Consider the following 21,745-nt stretch of genomic DNA (forward strand, 5'->3'; position numbering starts at 1 on the left):
ACCAGAGCACCCTGCCAAAACAGAGACACTGATCCCTTTCAGAGTGATTCAGATGAATTTAAGATACAGTTACCTTCTAACACTGATGGCTTCTGGAGAGATGCCTATCTGACTGCAGATTAGAAAACAGCAGCAGTATAATCAACGTTTCCCCTCACTCAGCAGAGACCTCCTGAAGTGGGAACTCTGGACAAAAAATGCTTTATGCAACATGGGGTAAAGCTATTTTTCAGTTTGTCTTAGCAGGTTATGTTATCATGGAATCATAGAATCAGTAAGGTTGGAAGAGACCTCAAAGATCATCCAGTCCAACCTGTCACCCAACACCTCATGACTACTAAACCATGGCACCAAGTGCCACGTCAATCCCCTCTTGAACACCTCCAGGGACGGTAACTTCACCACCTCCCTGGGCAGCACATTCCAACGGCTAACAACTCTCTCTGGGAAGAGCTTTCTCCTCACCTCGAGCCTAAACTTCCCCTGGTGCAGTTTGAGACTGTCTTCTTGTTCTGGTGCTGGCTGCCTGGGAGAAAAGACCAACCCCCAACTGGCTACAACCTCCCTTCAGGTAGATGCCGACAGCAATAAGGTCTCCCCTGAGCCTCCTCTGCTCCAGGCTAGACAATCCCAGCTCTCTTAGCCTCTCCTCATAGGGCTTGGAAATCAGTTGAAAAAACTCTCTTAAAGCATGCTGAGACATCCTGTAGAAGTCATCAAAATCTTGGTGAGTTTCACTGATGAAGCCTGCAGGAACTTATGCTACCACCAGACTTTTCTCACTGTGGGGTCATTGGGAAACAGAAGCTTACAGCAGTTTAACATTTACCGTGTTGCTGAATGCCACATTCATTTGCAAGGCAAGTCCTTATTATTTGCCCATTTATACTTCATTACATTTAAACAAAACCCCAAAGAGAAAAGGTCTTAGACGGGAAATTTGTTTTGTGTAGGCTCCCATCAAGTTCAATAGAGGCTCCATCTGAGTCACACTTGGAACAGAAACATGTGAGGAACAGTTGCAGGAGGCTGCAGAAACACTTTCTCCACACACATATACCCTACCCAAGGGACAAAGCTTTAATTAATCTTCTAATTAAATTAAAGCTATTTGCCCTCAACTATCACACACATTCTCCCTCTCGCTCCTCCCCACAGGCGGCTCCAGCAAGTGCGTTGTGCTACAGCTCTCACTCTAATATTCCCCAGAGGGGCTTTGGGACTGGGGGCAATCTGAAGAGTGGAGGCAAAGAGCTCATTACAAAAGTGGTAATGGGAAGTGCTCAAGCTCATTCTCATTTTCCCTCTTTCTCCTTTCAGTGCTAAGAGACATTAGTTTAGATATTGTGCCAAAGTGGAAGAGAAAAAAAAAAACCCACAACAATCCCACAATCAAAAAAGCCACTCAAATCCCACAAGGAATCAAATCTGTGCACAAAAGGCTGTGCCTGGAGTAGCTTTCTCAACAAACACTTCTTTCTCCTTCCCATTTACTGGAGGGTTTCACCACTAGCTCACTGTAAAAACTCAAGGAGAGGAATAAAGTAGATATTCATGAAGGAAAGAAGGGAGCAAACTAAATGGTGTGTCAGAGAATCACCCTAGTGAGACGAGCCAGCTTGGAGCTCAGCAGAGAGGATTAGGAAGGAAGAGGCAAGGCAGAAAAACTTCCTAGCAGCATAAAATGGATGCAGCAATGAATTTATCACAGATGCACTGCTCATCATTTGTTCTTAGAGAATCCTAACTGACTATTTCATGAGCTGAACCTCCAGCACATCTCAAAAGTTGAGAAATGCAATGCGTTACAAAACAACACTGCAAAAATCACTAGAAAATGAAACAAAGCACCAGAGCAATTTACCAGATTGCACATCCTATATAAAATGCCCATTTTACTCTTATACCACTGCAGGGTGGGATTTGATTTAAGGAGGGACAACATGCAGCAATAGAGATGGTCTCCTTCTAAGCACAGATCTCCCCCTTAAAGGGTGACTTCATTCCAAATCAACCAGCAGGATTTGGATGAATTTCAGAACCTGACAGCTAAGCCACAGGTCTCACTTTCAGAGTCTTGCCATGACCCAGATTCTGCTCCAGCATTTTCTGCTCTACTGCTGTACAGAAGTTTGCTCAGATAAGGAATATCCTCCTGAATAAGGACAGTTTCAGCATGTATCCTATTATCTTCCTGTTCTCAGCTCCAACAAAATGCAGCAGGCATCAAAACTGTTAAACAGTCACCTCAGTTGGCAGGTACAAGGGCATTCTTGATGCAGAACTTGGTGGCATAGGGGCTCTCTCCAACAGTAACAGATGCTTCAGCTGTGCTGTTTGCAGCTGACTGCAGTGTGCAGACATTCAGGACTCAGAATCTTTTACATATTTAAACAAGAGAATTTTTCAGTGTCACAAAAAAAAAAAGAGAGAGAGAAAAAAAAAGGAAAATAACAAAGCGGGGGTGGGTGTTTAACCCCCCAAAATACATGGTTGCTACTCTACACTAAAAATAATAGCTGGCCAATGTGTCCAAGCCCCTCTTCCAAAGTATAATTTGCTGAATGAGTGGAAGCATCACAGAATCATAGAATTGTTAGGTTTGGAAGGGACCTCAAGGATCATCCAGTTCCAGCCCCCCTGCCATGGGCAAGGACACCTCACACCACAGCAGGTTGCTCACAGCCACATCCAGCCTGGCTGCAAACACCTCCAGGGATGAGGCTGCCACCACCTCCCTGGGCAATCTGTGCCAGTGCCTCACCACCCTCATGGGGAAAAACTTCTTCCTGAGATGCAATCTGAATCTACCCATTTCTATTTCTTTTCCATTCCCCCTGTCCTATTATTACCTGACACTCCAAAAGCCCCTCAGCAACTTTCTTGTAGGCCTCCTTGAGATACCGGAAGATCACAATAAATTCACATTCCGGAGAAAGAGTTCAGGGTTCTGCTGCAGACTTTATGCATGCCATATATAATAGGGTCCTTGTATGTGGGCTAAGAGAGCCTATTTGCATGTGAAAATGTTGGGTCTTATTTCATCTGTGGCAATGACCACACCGTAGCACCACTGATCCCTGTTTCTGACAGTTTCAGCCATCCTAGATTCCCACACGCCTCCACCTGTCCTGACACAGTATGCAACCCAGGAGTACAAGCCCAATTTTGCCTCTATAATAATAGTGCCGGCTAGGGCTTCATAGAATTGATTGGAAAAAAAGCTCTAAGATCAAGTCCAACTGTCAACCTAACATCACCATTCCCAGTAAACCATGCCCTGAAGTGCCATGGCTGCACAGTTTTTAACATCTCCAGGGATGGTGACTCTACCACTTCCCTGGGCAACCTGTTCTAATGCTGGAGAGACACACAATACCTACAGCATCAAGAAAAACAGATCCTGCTTTGCATGATGGTCAGGAGGAGACTTGATGGGGTACTTGGTGCCATGGGTTAGTTGTTTAGGTGGGTTGGATTGGTTGATGGGTTGGACGCGATGATCTTGAAGGCCTCTTCCAACCTGGTTTGGTTTATTCTAAATAAAGAGTTTATTCATGACTTCATGCCTGTGTCTTTCCCTCCACTGCTGTTCCTATTAAAACAGAAGTCTTAGAAAAGATTGTTGCTCAGGTTCAGATTAATTTCCCCATGTGAATGTCTGCCCTAGACCTGAAGTGGCCAAAATTTCACAGTTATTAGCCTTAAGAGCTTAATTTGCAGCTCCTTACTCATACCCAGAAATTAATTTCTCTTCTGATAAAGTATTTCCAGTTACAGACTGAAAACTCATTTCCACCATGTACTCTATTTTCACTTCTCAGATAGTCCAGGCCCTTATTGCCTGTCCTACGGCCATATATGTGGAATGGAATCAAGACACGCACATCATTTCCTCTCCACCTATTTCTGAATTGTAATAAGACAAAAAAAAAAAAAAGCAGGAAATATATCTCTGAATTGCTTGAAATACTAACATGAAATTCCAGTAGCACAAAGCTTTAGCCATTGATCTCATGGAGTAGTGTCTTCCTGTGTGAGCTCCTGTTTGGATACTCTGCTGGCTAATGAGGCTTTGAACTTGTGCTGAAGTTCATTTTGTTTCTTTAGAGAATTAACAAAATCTGTCTTTGTCTAAACTTTGGTATGAAACTGGTGGAAAAAAATCAATTTATCTGAGAATGGGGTTCTTCTGTTAGACTTTTCTGAAGCCACCCATAGCTTTCAGGATTTAGGGGCAGATAGATCACCTGGAGGGATAGAAAAAGAAATGCCTATGCATAGCTTTGATCACATTCTCCTTTTCTTATGGTATCAAAGACCCTTTAGCATCTTCCAGCCCATTCCTGCTGATGTTACCTGTTTGTACAAAATTTCTGACTCCCCCACAGCTGCTCTGCAAATGGAGCATGCTAGGGAATGCCTACAGCTCCAACCAGTTGCTGGATGGATAACAACTCGACAGGCTGGGCAGGTGGGCAGAATCCAGTGTCATGAGATTTACCACATCCAAGTGCTGGGTTCTGCACATTGGCCACAACAACCCCATGCAGTGCTACAGGCTGGGGTCAGAGTGGCTGGAGAGCGATCAGGTAGAGAGGGACCTGGGGGTATTGGTCGATGGTAGGCTGAACATGAGCCTGCAGTGTGCCCAGGCAGCCAAGAGGGCCAATGGCATCCTGGCCTGCATCAAGAACAGTGTGGCCAGCAGGAGCAGGGAGGTCATTCTGCCCCTGTGCACTGCACTGGTTAGGACACACCTTGAGTCCTGTGTCCACTTCTGGGCCCCTCAGTTTAGGAAGGAGGTTGACTTCCTGGAACATGTCCAGAGAAGGGCAACAAAGTTGGTGAGGGGTTTGGAACACAAGCCCTATGAGGTGAGGCTGAGGGAGCTGGCGTTGCTTAGCCTGGAGAGGAGGAGACTCAGGGGTGACCTTATTGCTGTCTACAACTACCTGAAGGGAGGTTGTAGGCAGGTGGATGTTGGTCTCTTCTCCCAGGCAGCCAGTACCAGAACAAGAGGTCACAGTCTCGGGCTGCACCAGGGGAGGTTTAGGTTGGATGTTAGGAAGAAGTTCTATACAGAGAGAGTGATTGCCCATTGGAATGGGCTGCCTGGGGAGGTGGTGGAGTCACCATCACTGGAGGTGTTCAGGAGGAGACTTGATGGGGTGCTTGGTGCCATGGGATAGTTGTTTAGGTGGGTTGGATTGGTTGATGGGTTGGACACGATGATCTTGAAGGTCTCTTCCAACCTGGTTTATTCTATTAAATTCTATTAAACTTCATCACTTTGGAAGTCAAAGCTTTTAAACTGAAAGCACAGAGTGAGGTTGAACAGTTATTTTAAATTAGCATATGCATTTGTTTACCTGCTGTTTCTGCATTAGTTCAGATGCAACAGACAACAGAGGATGGCTAAAAAGGGTTAGATTTTGCATATCTGCATTGCTACAGTGGGGTAGCTTAGCCTGTAATTGCACCAGGATTTAGTTTCTAGTGCAACACAAACATGTCATGTATATTTTGTTGCAGTTTTTAAGTAATGGAGTAAATTGTCATAAAACTGGCTAACAGAGCTATAATAACTAAAACCAGCTTGGCCAGAAGGCAGCAAGAAAAAAAAAGTACATTAATATTGGTGAGGAACTCTACACAAATTTGTACCCTTGAGCTTTAACGTCTCTCTAATCTTATCTAATCTGCCTTTTGCATTATCAGTTACCCAGCAAGCCCTTAGCAAACAAGAAAGCCAAAATAAAACTCCAAACCAGTTTTGTGCCAAAATATGCAACGTGTTCCACTGCAGATATCAGGTTATAATGATAGTGATATAATGAATTAGTAATTCTGTTCTTTCCCTTCCCAAGTATGCCAATACCAGTAGCTCAAATTATTGACAAATCATTTTAGCAGTCCTCAAATGACTAAATCAACAGTGGGCATTTAGCCTAAATAACTCAATTTTCTTTTCAAAAGCTTGAGCAAAGGCTGCCCTGGAGTGAGCTATTCATCCCCCCACCCAGAGTAACAAAGAGGGGTCTGTTGTGTTGGGTTCTGTGCCCTTGGGGACTGCAGTGATAGAAACACTTATGCATTATGTTTGTCAGTGCTTTTTAATGGGCATCCTAGATGTTGATTAAACAGCCATGTCTCCACTGCCCTGAAAAAGAAGCCCTAGAAGCGGCTTTAAGCACTGTACACTTTGCCTTGCATCTGCTTCCTAACCCTATGGCTACTGCTTGGGAAACCTGGATAGTTCATCTGCTGGGCCTTGTGGTGTGTAGCCCTGGGGCAAGCACTCATCCTGCATGCTCCCACAGGCAGGCTTATAGCACAGCTACATGATCCTCAGAAAGGCTTCAATTCTTGCTGTAGGACATGTATTCACTCTGAGAAGCCCTTGGAGTGTTTGCTTACCAGATTGAGAAGCAAAGGTAAAGAATGGCTGTTTAGGACAAGCCGTGGTGAGAGTGGCAGGAAGACACAGAAAAGACCAAATGCCTAGCAGTGCAGTGAGGAAAATCTGGGGTTTCTCACATTCTTTCCCTCTCTCCCTGCTCTTTGCTTTCAATTTCCCCTTCCTTTTAATGTTCTGCATCGCAACCATCGCTGGAAGGGTTTAAAAAGAGACTGGATGAGGCACTGAGGTTTAATGCATTAGATGGTGTTGGGTGATAGATTGGGCTTCATGATCTCAAAGGGATTTTCCAAGCTGGTTAATTCTGTATTCTGTACCTCTTTAAGCTGACTCCACAGTGAATCTTCCTAGCTGCTGACTCAGCAAGCCCAAGGAGGAGCAGGCCAGCAACACACTTGCTAGAGAGGTGAATAATATCCCTCCAGGTGCTGGATATTAATAGCAGAGGAAGATGAAAAATAACTGCTTCTGATTATTTTTTTATTATTATTCTTTTATACAGGATCATTTTTAAAGGCTTTTTCTTTTCTTTTTTTCCCCCCAGTTTGTTATTTGACTGCTCATCCAACACTCCTCCAAGCTCATGAACACAAAACCAGCAGGGAAAAGAATCATATTAATGTCCTTAAATCAGTGTTGTCATCATATTATTTGCCTGTCACAGAAATCACTGCTAGTACCAGAGGGCAAAAAAAGTTAACACATTAATGTTGGGCAACCATTTCATAGTGTCAGTCAGGGCTGGAAGGGACCACAAGGATCATCTAGTTCCAACCCCCCTGCCATGGGCAGGGACACCTCACACTAGATCAGCCTGGCCAGAGCCACGTCCAGCCTGGTCTTAAGCACCTCCAGGGACCGGGCCTCAACCACCTCCCTGGAGGTGTTTTGTAACCTGCTGCCATGTGTTTCTGAGACCTAGATATCTTGCCTGCCTGAAGGAAAGTTGCTGTAGGTACCTGTGTTTATGCTGAGCAGTGTCACCCACTGGTTGGTGGAAGATGTCAATCTTTAGACTTTCTGGGTTTTTCTCTTTTTTTGGTTGTCATTCCTGGTGTGTGCAAATAAGCTTAATAAGCTTAAAATCACAGAATCACAGAATTTCAGGGGCTGGAAGGGCCCTCAAAAGCTCATCCAGTCCAGCCCCCCTGCCAGAGCAGGATCACCTAGAGTAGATCACACAGGAACACATCCAGGTGAGTTTTGAATATCTCCAGAGAGGGAGAGTCTATAACCCCCTGGGCAGCCTGTTCCAGTGTTCTGTCAACCTCACAGGGAAAAAAATTTCCTCATATTTACATGAAACTTCCTATGCCTGAACTTCCACCACTGCCCCTTGTCCTGGCATTGGGCACCACTGAGCAGAGCCTGGCTCCATCCTCTTGGCACTCACCCTTGAAGTATTTATAAACATTGATGAGGTCACTTCTCAGTCTCCTCTTCTCTAAGCTAAATATCCCTCAGATCCCTCAGCCTCTGCTCATATGGAAGATGTTCCACTCCCTTCATCATCATTGTGGCTCTGTGCTGGACTCTCTCAAGCAGCTCACTGTCTTTCTTGAACTGAGGGGCCCAGAACTGAACACAATATTCCAGATGCAGCCTCACCAGGGCAGAGTAGAGGGGGAGGAGAACCTCTCTTGACCTACTGGTCACAGCCCTTCTAATCCAGCCCAGAATGGCATTGGCCTTCCTGGCCACAAGAGCACACTGCTGGCTCATGGTCATCCTCTCATTTTCACCAAGTGTGCCTCTCTTCAACTTCTGCAACAAACACAACTAATACTTCTTGTGCCCAGTGTCAGTGTACCAGACAGTGCCAAGACAGCATTGAGGTCTCCCACCAGCATCTTAGGAGTGTCAGTTTGTTGGGCTTCCTCAGAAAACTCCAGGAACTTAGATATATCACCCTGAGATATCTATCACCGTGACACTCTGTCAATACCTCTCCCACCTACCTGGCAGGCTAAGGACCATCTGGAACCAAGGACCCTTAATTTTGTTTCTCTGAAAGCTGTTTGGTACCAAGGGCACTGATGTTACTTTGCAACATTGATTTTCTTGGATTTGTGTTTTGTGACACAACATCAGAAATTTCTCTCTGAAATTACCTTGCCCAGTATTACACATCCTAAGAGGTGGGGTTTTTTTGTTTTCTTTTAAAAAAGGCATGGATAGGCTTTTTTTTTCTGGCTTGTAAGAAAGATTGGTATAGATTGGATAAGAAGATCTTTTTCTCCCCCTTAAAGTAGGCAGATTTAGACTAGATAGAAGGAAGAAACCTTTTACACTGAGGGTGGTGAAGCACTGTCTCAGGTTGCCCACAGAAGTGGTAAATGCTCAATCCCTGGAACCATTTCAGGTCAGGCTCTAAGCAACCTGCTTTAGTTGAAGATGTCCCTTCTCACTGCAAGGCTTGGACTAGATGACCTTTAAAGCCATCTTACAACCCAAACCATTCTGTGGTTCTATGACTCTTTTAAGAGGTTACATTCTGCTGATTGCCCCAGCAGCAACTCTTATGTTAAAGAGGAAAAGACATAGCAGCAGAAAGGTCTTAGCTAGCTGAGTTTTTTCTCCTTTGGGGAACGTTCCCAGGAGTTCCCCAGCTACATCTGTACATATTTGTCTCTGCATTACATAAGTAACAGGGAAGTCTCATGTAACTGCCTTATGTTAGGGATGATTGCAATCAGAGTATCACAGTATCACCAAGATTGGAAGAGACCTCAAAGATCATCAAGTCCAACCCATCACCACAGACCTCATGACTAGACCATCCTACAGGGAACCTGACTTCTTACTAAGGTTATGAGGTATTACAAATTATAAGGCAGATAAACTCATGAAATGCTGTCTCATTAACTCCTATCAGGAAAAAAAGTGTTTGATTAAAGAGCAAGGACCAACACAGCCATCTCTATATGTGCCTGAGGAACCTCACGTTTGGGCTGCAGCAGAAAATGGATGCTCTAAACAAACACAGCAGGGCTGGAGAGAATCTGGTAGAATGGTATGTCTGGATGTGCTGTCTCTCATCTTTAAAACATGTCAGAGATTGAAATGTAGATGAAACTGTTTGAACATAGCCTGGCACTGGAAGTGACAGCTACAGATGAATAATGGACGACACAGACAGCTCTCTGCTCTGTAGGTTATACACATCCTCAAAAGATAGAGAAATATTACCCTCTTCAGTAAGCAGGGTCTGAGCAAAGAGATCCAGTCTCTCTCTTCACCTCTTCAGGAGTTACTTAACCATAGTCTGATAGAAGTTTCATTCTCTGACCTGTGAGGTGCTGTCTCTTTGCATCCAAATCCATACTGGCCCATCTGACCCTCGCAGAGCGATCACACTTCGGTGTTGGTATAAAAGAGGCATCCATTACACCTTTCATTTTCATCTCTGTGTTTTCTGTTTTGTTTGTTTGTTTCACTGTATTAATTATTTTTAATGGAAGCCAGTGACCATGTTTGCCAGCTAATGAAACACTATGGAGCATATCTCATCATTTGAAAGGTTTAAGCTTAGCAATATTATTAAAAATGCATCCCCAAGTCTTTTCAAGTATTAGCTGGGGGGGGAAAAAAATGCATCTGATTGAATTATTACATTGTTGGAACACCTGCATTGCAGTTACATTTAAAATTCAGTTCATACACCAAGCCAACTTTGTGAGTCATGAATTTCATTGTTTCTCAAGTACATTTGGAACCAGACAAAGGGATGATGGCCTAGGATCCTATCTCCTCGATAATTTTATGATGACTTTTCTTAATATTTCCATTCAAAGAAAAATAAACCCCCAAGCCCACTGCTATCCTAGATGAGCAGGATGAGAAATCAATCAGCGTGGCAGTGAATGGGAAATCAGAAGCAAACATAAAAATTGGTAGGATGAAGAAAAATGATGTGCAAATTAAAAGAGTTGTTCAGACAAAACAAAGGGAAGAATTGAGTGACTGAAAAGAAGCAGGCTGGCTAACAAAAATGGATTACACCCAGCTAAAATAGCAACATGGATATTTAAAGCTAGGACAGTACTTGAAATGAGGAGAACAAAAAAAGCTCAAAGCTCAAGAATTTCTCTAAAAGGCTTCTAGATCCTGCCTGTAGTCCTAAAAAGCGGCCAGGTAGAGAGGGACCTGGGGGTACTGGTCGATGGTAAGCTAAACATAAGCCTGCAGTGTGCCCAGGCAGCCAAGAGGACTAATGGCATCCTGGACTGCATCAAGAACAGTGTGGCCAGCAGGAGCAGGGAGGTCATTCTGCCCCTGTACACTGCACTGGTTAAGCTGCACCTCGAGTACTGTGTCCACTTCTGGGCCCCTCAGTTTAGGAAGGAGGTTGACTTGCTGGAACGAGTCCAGAGAAGGGCAACGAAGTTGGTGAGGGGTTTGGAACACAAGCCCTATGAGGAGAGACTGAGGGAGCTGGGGTTGCTTAGCCTGGAGAAGGGGAGGCTCAGGGGTGACCTTATCACTCTCTACAACTACCTGAAGGGAGGTTGTAGACAAGTGGATGTTGGTCTCTTCTCCCAGGCAGCCAGTACCAGAACAAGAGGACACAGTCTCAGGCTGCACCAGGAGAGGTTTAAGTTGGATGTTAGGAAGAAGTTCTATACAGAGAGAGTGATTGCCCATTGGAATGTGCTGCCTGGGGAGGTGGTGGATTCACCATCATTGGAGGTGTTCAGGAGGAGACTTAATGGGGTGCTTGGTGCCATGGTTTAGTTGTTTAGGTGTGCTGGATTGGTTGATGGGTTGGACACAATGATCTTGAAGGTCTCTTCCAACCTGGTCTGGTCTATTCTATTCTATTCTATTCTAAATTATTAATAAGAGGGTGGGGTGTCTTTGTGATAGGCAAATACAGAACAGCCTGTTAAACACATGAACAATCTAACCAAGCTCATCTCTGACAATTCAAATTGATTCAACATGCCCATTCCTCATTATATGTTAGCACATTATTTTCTAGTTGTTTGGTATGAATCCATACTTGAGTCTACCTAGAACCCTCCATTAATATTTCCATTAATACCCCCCTTTTCTGCCTTCTCCCCTCCCCCCTTTGGTTTTTTCAGCCTGTTTTTGAATGCAGGTATTCTTCCAGGGGCTCTGGTTTTCTGCAGGTAAAATGGGCTTGTCTATTGTTGAAACCAAAACCTGCACATTCAAGCAGGTGTACAGCCTCAGGGGCTAATGCAACCACACTGACCACGAGGGATGGAGAGGCATCACAAAAGGAGGATCAATCCCAGCTGCCAAGAACAGGACCTCTCCTTCAGCCTAACTGGAGATTTCTTGGAGAATAACAGATGTGTTTAGAGAAAAGCAATATAAAAGAAGAGAACTTCTTGGAGGCTAGGATGATGATCAAATTCTCCCTATTAGTTACTTATATTTTTAAATCACATCACTCTGCATGTCAGAAAACCACCAACTTGAGGACTCCAGCACAGCACATTAGAGGTGGTTTGAAGAGAAAGTGTGTGCCCTGACACAGAGAAGATGTGTCACCAGAAGCATTGCAAACCCCACCCCCAAAACATCAATAACATTATAGCATTCTTGAATTTCAGTCTGTGAAATGAAACATCTGGGTGTTGTAAGGAATGAATTCTATACACAAATTATAGCACAATCTCTGCCATGGGCATAAACCTCTTTACTGCCCAAAGAAGTGTGTGTGTGTGTGTGTGTTTGGGTAAAGAAATGTGTTTGCACTGAGCAACCTGATTGGAACTAAATAGTCTTTAAGGTCTCTTCCAACCCAAACCTTTCTATGCTTCTATGAAATGCACAAGTTAATGTGGGTGAAAGAGTTAACTTTAGTACCTGGATTCCTTCAAGAGACCATAACAAAGTCTTACAGTCATAAACAAGATCATAAACTTTGCAGAAACAGCATATACAAAATCATATTTGTCCTTATTAGCTCTAGTTTGCTTCACAGTATTTCATTAGAGAGCTGTGCTTTCCAAATGCTGGAGCTCATCACTAATTATCCAGCCCAGCGATCACAGTTATCTCCTGAAATGCTAGGAATTGGAAACTTTCTGTCCTTCCCCATTTGTCAAGAAGGTCATTCATCTGAAAGCTCAAGAGAAATGCTCAGTTATATTTATTTCCCTTAATTAAAAATTGCTCAGCTCTAAATAAGAAGACACCTTTTGGATGTCTCAAGCTGAATATCAGAAGTATTGAACCCTTGAAGATCACTGGCTGCTTCAGAAAAGTCCTTTGCCTTTCCAGTCATGCAACCATTTAGTTCATTTTGCTCCAGTCTGGAAAACAAAATATTCTTGAATACCCAGGAATTCAGCTACCAGACTGCTTCCCAGTTTCACTTTGTGTAGATTGCTTCTCATCAGCATTTACAGATGACTGTGGTTTAGTGGTGACCTAGTAGTTCCAGGTTGGACTTAATGATCTTAAAGGTTCAAAACAATTCTATGAGGAAATGCTGTGGCTGCCCTAGGTTTAGCCTAAAATGGGAACTCCTGAGAGACTGAGAGATGACACTTGGCAGAAGTAATAAGCTGTGTTTGTGTACTCTACTGTGCATCCACAACACCAGCATCTAAACTGGAGCTAATCTACTTTCATAGGCAAGAAGGCAGGAATCTCATCCTGACATAAGCATCTAAAACAGGTGAAATTGGGGGGATGGGGGGGTGTCCCCTCCCCATTAATTTAGAAGAAATCTTGTGCAGTATAAAAATTCAACATACTCACTTTGTTATTAAGCTACACCTCCTATCTGACTAGAAAGTCTGGGCAATAGTCAGAGGAGTCAGGAACTAGAAAGAAATGTGAAGCCCAGACATTCATATGATAAAGAGTGATATTATTTGGGTGAAAAGGAGTATACTACCAATTCAATTCCACAGAATTTGGCTGAATAATGCTACATTTCAAACATGCAGTTAATGAAAATGGTCTCTAGATCAGACCTAAGAGGAAAAAGTGTGTGTTTTTATGTGCCAAAATAAAGCTCTGTGTGCTGACCACTAGGCTCTGTGAAAGGCAGGTCACACAATCGATACAAATGAGCAAGACATTCTGTGAAAACTGCTAAAAGATACTCTGGCCACATCACTACCATATTAAATAGTTCTTATTTTAAAATGAGTCCAAATTATATGTCAAGAGTTCTTCACAAAGGCTGGTGATTAAAGTGTAGTAACATGAGAATAGCTGTACACTAAGCAATTGCATGGCATTTGTATAGAGGTTACTGAGTCCAGTTCTGGGCTCCTCGGTTTAAGAAGGACATTGAGACACTTGAGTAGGGTTAACATTATCATTGTGTGGCCAGCAGGAGTGGGTGCCCCTGTACTCAGCACTGGTTAGGCCTCACCCTGAGTCCTGTGTCCAGTTCTGGGCCCCTCAACTTAAGAAGGACATTGAGACACTTGAATGTGTCCAGAGAAGGGCAATGAGGCTGGGGAGAGGCTTCAAGCACAGCCCTATAAGGAGAGGCTGAGGGAGCTGGGATTGTATAGCCTGCAGAAGAGGATTTTAATTGAATTTAATTGAATTTTAATTGAATTTGATTTTATTTTGTTTTGTTGTGTTTTATTGTGGTTTATTTTATTTTTTTTTTATTTTATTGTATTGTACTTTGTCTTATTTTATTTTATTTTACTTTATTCTATTTTATTACTTTTAACCTCAGATGCAAGTAGGGAACAAATCCCCCCAAGGGCTCTTCTACAGGGTGAGCCATGATCACAGCTCTATTGCATCCAGAAAGGAGGTTGGGAAAGTGTTAACATAAACTATGAGGCCACACATAAAACCAGAATGAGTATCAGCAACAGATCCTTCACCCTTAGCAAGTGTTGGCCTTGAGAAGAGGTATTTAAATCAGTACAATGTAAATAAAACCATTTTTTCTTACCATGGGAAGCAACATGAGAGTGAACAAGCAGATGTAGCAGATGTTCCAATTCACACCCATCTTTTCTCGTGGTCTTGAACTTCAGTGAAGTTCTGCTTGTTAATGCTATAATCAGGGCTGAAGCACACGCTCTCTGCTAATCTTTTGGTTTAGGTCTTCACATCAAGGCTCAGATATCTGCAAGGAAAGAGGAAATTTATTGTAAACACAGAAAACAGAAAGAGAATGAAAAAGAATTGGGCAGGAAGAGAAAAACAACATCACCTAAATTGTGAGCTTTACATATTAGAGATCAACCAAACCGGTCTTGGAAAGTTAATTTACAGCCAAAGGACATGTCTGTATGATTGGCAACTTGTATCACAGACACGACTGAAGCACATTCTCTAGCTTCAAAGCCCTAAATTGTACCCAAAGGAAAAGGTAAAGTGGATTATTTTGAACCAGAGAAAGAATTCAACTGTCTGCTTCATTTTTTAAGTTATGATTTGACCTTCATGATTTTCAGTAGTGTCTCAGAAGCACAGCTGTCTGGGGGCCGTTTAGGAGACTGTATGACATGATGATTTACTCCCAGAGATCACTTGTCCAGATTACAGAACCTGTGTCCAGAGTTGTTAATAATCTGATAGCTCTTTGAGAACTCAGCAACAGAGCAAAGGAAGGAATTGTACTGGCAGGCTAAAGACTCAGCCATGACGTAAGACAGGATTGACTTATAGGGAGGATGGTGTCATGCATATTTATGACATCCATTCCTTGGTCTCTGTCAAGGAGCTAGACAGGCAAGTGGTCAGGATATGAGCAGAATTGCACACTTGGGCTCAATGATCTCAAAGGTCTTTTCCAACCTGGTCTATTCTATTCTATTCTATTCTATTCTATTCTATTCGATTCTATTCTATTCTATTCTATTCTATTCTATTCTATTCTATTCTATTCTATTTCTTGGTACTATCTATCTATTATTTTATCTGTATAGCTTAGCATAGCATAGCATAGCATTAACCAGGTTGGAGAGGACCTCAGAGATCATCAAGTCCAACGAGTCATCCACCACCATCTAATCAACTAAACCATGGCACCAAGTGCCCCATCCAGTCTCTTCCTAAACACCTCAAGGGATGGTGACTCCACCACCTCCCTGGGCAGCACATCCCAATGGCCACTCTCTCTTTCTGGGAAGAACTTCTTCCTAACATCCAGCCTAAACCTCCCCTGGTGCAGCTTGAGACTGTGTTCTCCTGTTGCTGGTTGCCTGGGAGAAGAGACTGACCCCTACCTGGCTACAACCTCCCTTCAGGTAGTTGTAGAGAGCAAGAAGGTCTCCCCTGAGCCTCTTCTTCTCCAGGCTAAGCAACCCCAGCTCCCTCAGCCTCTCCTTGTAGGGCTTGTGCTCCAGAAGATATGAGAGCTTAGTTCAATGAGTGTGAGGTGTGTCGCACTGGTTTGGCTCAGAGTCAAAGATTTACCTCTCATCTATTTTATTTCCAAGTGCAAATGAAGCCTTCAAATGTCAAGGCCTTTCTTAAAATCTCTTCTGATGGTAGTTTTCCTGCATGCCACCATTTATCCCTTTCATGGGCATAAGCACAACCAACATAGCTCTTCACAACCAGAGGAATGTTTAAATACATAAGTGTGCACTTGAGAGAAGAAAATAAAGGGATCATGGATACCAACAAATCAGGGACACAGGGCACAAATAATTAGAGAAATAAATAAAGCAAGGATGTATCAGAAAAGCATTTCCAATTTCAGATGGAATGTGAGGAAATGCAGCAAAGGAGAGAAGATAGAACAGATAGCAGACTGAGAACACAACATAAATAAGAGAATAAGAAAGGCAAATGTAAAAGAACTTTTACAATCAAAGGGCACTTGGTTTTTATGCTGACTGTAACATACTCTGCCAAGGAATCAGCATTTAGAAAGGAGACTGTCTTTCAATTAAAAATTAAACAAAAATAAAAGGAAAAATAACCTCTCTCTAAATTTTTGTCTTCTCTCTCCAGACCCTGCCTAAATGGAGAACAATGATTCATAATATTCCCTCTAAACTGATCTGCTTTCTTCCATCCTCACTCAGTCACTCTTGCTCTGCTCTGGTACTGAATTTAATTACTTAACTGTGTTTCTGATGGTTTATCAAATAATGAGGGACAGATAAGATCTCAGCCGAGGAGGACAGCAAACATCCATGGTGACATTCACCAGTGAGGAGTTGGAAAGGGAAAGTCACTCTATTAACAGAACCAGCAGAAAACCAGACAGATGCATTAGCAGACACTGGATTTGAAATTATTTCTTGTTTGTACTCTTGTGGGCAGGCCAGCCCAGAAAGGCCTGAGAGTGGTGTGGAGATTGAAGTCTGTCCTGGGGTTCTGCCACTCCAGCGTGTTAGCAATGTGATTTAAATGCAATAAAAGGGTGGGAGATGCATAACTAAATGGATGGACAGATACCTTGTAGAAAAGGGAAGATCTTTCAGATAGGGTCACCAAAATTTGAAGACCCTATTTTACTTTAACCACCATTCACTTGTGTGGTGGGTTGGAAGGCAGATCCTCCCTTGCCTCCCACCAGGGCAAAAAAAATCAGAGACTCAGACAGACAGATTGCAGGAGAGATGGAAAGTTTAAATGGAAAAGCAGTGAATATTTTACATAGAGCCACGAGCACAGTGACAAAAGGAAATCCCAAAGCATACCCAGAAGCATCCCAACACTCCCCTCTCCCCACCTGAGGGTAGACCCAAAACCCCCAGGGCTCTTTCTTCCCCCCCTCCACTCTTAGGCTAATCTCAGCTGGCCGGATCTGAGATTGCCCTTCCTCTTCCTCTTGGCATTAAGCCTAGCCAGGCCTAAAAGGCCTCCATTACCAGACAGGGAGCATCTCCCATGAGGGCAATGAGGAAAGAAAGAGGAAGTGTAGGACTTTGCAGGTGGTTTTATATGGGAATGAAATATTTAACTCCCTGTGTCCACCCACTGGGCCGGACACCTGGGGCACCAAAGGTGAATCTTGTGTGGTAGCAGCAGAAGGCACCCAGCCTCAACTACCACAACTTGATTTGAAAATTGGAGAGTGGAGGTTTTCTGTCTTATCTTAGTTTCAAGGAAACATCTAAAGAGACAGGAACATCTGCAAACCTTTTCATTGCTTTCTTTTCACATTTTGCTGAGAAAGTATGAGAACTGACTTCATTTTTGCCTTCAAGGTAGTCATGGAAACCTGCATCAAAAACTGGGCTGAGGTCTTCCTATCATCCACAGAGACTCAAGTGTTTATTAGGTAATAACAACAGCCAGTTCTGTGAACTTCTGCCCTGGATCTGCAGCAGAGATTGTGGATGTCATTTAGGAGCTCCTAATCTCTACGATAGACATAAGTGCAGGGTCCAGATATTGCCAATAGAAGGCTACTTATCTCATAAACAGCTACTATTAGTTATGTTTTATTAGGAAAAATAAATGAACTATTTAAAAAAAGACAGGCAGTGTTTTATAAAGCATTTCCATTTCCACTCAGTGCTGGGAAAAGAAATAAACCCATGAATACAGGATATGGAAGAGCAGCTTAACTTATATCATCTTCTGCTGTCACTGGTAGCCAAATCCTGTAATTCCATTAGTAAATTGCTAGTGCTTCAGGTTGTGCTTCAGGTTGTTTTATCTGCATTAGCTACCATAATTTCAAATGAGTGAAATCAGAATAGCTAATAGCATGGGGAGTGCACATTTCTGTAAGGCATAGACAGTTCACCCATACAGAAAGATAAACCTTCAGGTATCACTGGTGAGAATCTGAAAGGAATAGGAATAGGAATAGGAATAGGAATAGGAGTAGGAGTAGGAGTAGGAGTAGGAGTAGGAATAGGAATAAGAAATGAATAGAATAGAATAGAATAGAATAGAATAGAATAGAATAGAATAGAATAGAATAGAATAGAATAGAATAGAATAGAATAGAATAGAATAGAATAGAATAGAATTAACCAGGTTGGAAAAGACCTCAGAGATCATCAAGTCCAATGAATCATCCACCACCATCTAATCGACTAAACTATGGCACCAAGCACACCATTCCTAAGCACCTCCAGGGATGGTGACTCCACCACCTCCCTGGGCAGCACATTCCAGTGGCAAATCTCTCTTTCTGGGATGAACTTCTTCCTAACATCCATCCTAAACCTTCCCTCATGCATCATGAGACTGTGTCCTCTTGTTCTGGTGCTGGTTGACTGGGAGAAGAGACCAACCCCCTCCTGGCTACAACCTCCCTTCAGGTAGTTGTAGGCAGCAATAAGGAAGACTGGTTGATAGTTACTAAAATGGAATAAACTTCAGGATATTTTTTCAAGCATGACTGGAAAAGACTTGTTTTGGTCAGCTACTGACTTAAGAAAGGAATTAGCTGTCTTTGAATGTGGATTAATTTGTCCACTGTGGATACTTTCAAGACATGCCTACTCCCACACAAGAATTGCTGCTTAAAGGAATCAAACCTTACTGCACCAAACAATGGGTGGATTTGTTATACAGCATCCCAGACAGAATGTACTCATGTAGGATGAGTGAAAGGGGATATTTAGGGGCTTTGTAAAGCAGTTATGAGCTGTTACTGGGATCTTACCCGAAAGAATGAAACAACCTGATCTACTAGACTCCTTATTGTGGTCCTCTGGGATTTACAGCAGTGGTCTGAAAAAAAACCCCAATACATTTTGTAGCTGACCCACAATGGCTTAGACCAGTGGTGTTCAAATGTGAATTCAGGACTTCATTAATCTTAATTCAGTGTCTAGTAAGGGCTAACCACCACATCCTTCACCCTGCACCATAACCAAGGTACTACACTTGTGTGGGAATCTGAAAGCTTCTGACAAAACAGAGGATTAGTTGAGCTTTTGCAAACTGAATACTCTACATTGCAGCAAAGCCATCTACTCCATGAACAGTTATCACAGTAATTCCTAACGACATAAAGAATATTTCCCTACACAGAAAAGAAACTTGGATGGAGAATATGGAGGTGCAAGAGAAAAAAAGATGCCAAGAGAAACATTCCAACCATCACCAGTCAGTCAGGCTCACAGACCACTCCTTGGCATTTGCAGGTTCTCCCCCAGGAAGGGAATGCCAGAGCTTTGTGGCACAAATTTGCTAGATGGGCATCTTTGATTCATATATGAACAGGTCTCTATGTAACTGATACTCTGTCTTCTTTAGGCCCTTAGTACAAGGTGTGTAATCCAGTGCACTTCATGTTTTCTCTCCTGAAAGTTCCAAATGAGGTATGCCAGCTTCGTTATTTATATTAAAGGGCACAATGAACCTTTCTCATGTCAACTGTTACACTTAAGCAGCAAGAAATAAGCAGAGTTGAGGAAGCAATCCTTCAGTGACCTAGGACATGCCACCTAATTTTAGAAACCCAGAAGCTGCTTGCTCACGTATGAGCTCATTGTCAAGGCTCTTTTTATACAGTCAACAGAGGGAAGTAGGCATAAGAAGAAAACAATTTGTCTGACCTATTTTAACCATCTACTTCAAACTTTCTGCTGCTCTCCCATGAGTGTAAAAGAATTCTTAACATCTAGTTGATGCATTCACATCTATGTTGTGTCACAGCTGTGTTGTGGCTATCTAAATTTGGACAGAAGAACCTCACTTTCAGCCTCTTCTGAAATAAATGGATCAGCAATATGAAATAACAACCTACCACAAAGGCTTGAGAAGAATGTCAATATGTTAGAGTGTCAATATATAGATGCTGAAATGTTTAAAACAGCAGAAAAACACAAGAAAATTTAAGACCAGGCATAAAGAGCTCTAAAGTTTTCCATAGAAAGCAGTCTGCAAAAAGCAATCCTATTGAGGCAAACCAAAAGAACAACATTGAGGTCTTTCTACTCTCTTTCATATACCACTTCTTATTCCTTGGGTTTTAAATACTCTGTGCTCTTTTCACTTGCTTGCATTAATCTTTGCAAATTCACTGAAATGAGAGTATCTCCATGGCTTACAGCAGCTGAGCAGAGAGATCTACCTTCCTTTAAAAAGAAACCAAGAAGACATTTATTCACTTTTCTCCCTCAGCATGCTTAACTGGAAGCTCCTATTGTCCTTGCTTCCGCTCACCATGTCTGCTGTCAATGACACAACAAGGTTTGAAGGGTAATTACATCAGGAGGTCTAAGAGTTGGATTTTCAGACAGAATTTGCTGCTACAAGGGACAAGTCAGCCCTTTTCAGCTCTGTGTGAAAGTCTTGAGGGCCTCAGACAGAAGTGCCACACCTTTGCCTGAAAGAGTTGGCCAGCAAGAACTTGGATTTCATTATAGTATTTTCCACAAGCCTCTAGAACATCCAGCCATCGTTCCAACACATAAAATGATGTGAAGGTCAAGCACTGCAAAAAGTCCATTACTGAAAGGCACAATCAGGTAGTCTCTTCCAATATCCAACATTTTGACTGTTCAGGAAAATGGCTGCTTTTCACTTCAGGAACCAACAGTTTTAAAAGGTGCCAATATAATGACAGCAGTAATTTTGCATGGAAATAGCTGAAAGAAATACATTCCACTTCCTGCCTGGCTTAGGCATTTCAGTGTCAAAGAATAACTGAGCCTGTCAGCAACACTCAGCCTTTTTATATCTGGAGGAACAGGGTTTTTCATCTTTTTCTTTTTGCTTCCATGGCATGTAGAAAACACCTATGAATTTTATTAGATCTCTCTGTTGAAATAATGAAGATAAAGGTGTGGTCACAAAACAGGAAATGGTAAAGTGCAGATTCTATGATACCCATGTGCAAAGGAGAGTCCAGGTGGTGGAATATTTCTACCCAAAATAGGGTTAGCATTATCATTGACTGCAACAAGGATTTGTGTAGCAAAGAAGTCAGAGCAAAGTGAACTTGCAAGAATAACTGCTAAGGGGGATGCACAGAACTTTGGGGTTGGCAAGGACCTCTGGAGATTGCCTACTCCCAACTCTCCTGCTCAAAGCAGGGTCAGCAAGTGCAAGTGACTTATGTTATTCAAACCCCATTTCCAATTATGTTCTGCATATCTCCAAATGTTGAGGCTCCAATACTCCACTGCACAGCCAATTCTAGTACTTGACCATTCTAGCTAAGACAAAACCAAAACCACAAAAACAAAACCTACCAACCAAAAAACCCCAGCCCCCCCAGAAAAAATCCCTCCAAAACATTTCTTATCTTAAAGTTTCTTCTCCTGTACATATATTTGAGCTTGTTGTCTCTTGTCCTGTTACTCTAGGAGCTTTACTCCATCTCTTTCCTGTATACATTCTGCTATCAGATATTTCTACACATTGATAAGATGCCCCTGAATCTTATCTTCTCTCTTCTCTTCTCTTCTCTTCTCTTCTCTTCTCTTCTCTTCT

General features: G+C 42.6%; 1 protein-coding gene across 6 annotated transcripts in view; it reads right to left on the minus strand.

Annotated features, from left to right (window-relative positions):
* ADCYAP1R1 (ADCYAP receptor type I) overlaps positions 1-21,745 on the minus strand; it is a 138,896-nt gene that overhangs the window by 90,562 nt on the left and 26,589 nt on the right. For all 6 annotated transcript variants that reach the window (XM_068145905.1, XM_068145904.1, XM_068145902.1 and 3 more), the window contains exon 2: positions 14,331-14,507. In XM_068145905.1, the coding sequence (XP_068002006.1) occupies positions 14,331-14,390 (60 nt within the window). In that variant the 5' untranslated portion in view covers positions 14,391-14,507. The remainder of the gene's footprint in view (positions 1-14,330; positions 14,508-21,745) is intronic.

The sequence above is a fragment of the Melanerpes formicivorus genome, unplaced genomic scaffold (assembly GCF_026170545.1).
Source record: "Melanerpes formicivorus ecotype bairdi unplaced genomic scaffold, bMelFor1.0.p_v2 SCAF_13, whole genome shotgun sequence".
NCBI lineage: Eukaryota > Metazoa > Chordata > Aves > Piciformes > Picidae > Melanerpes > Melanerpes formicivorus.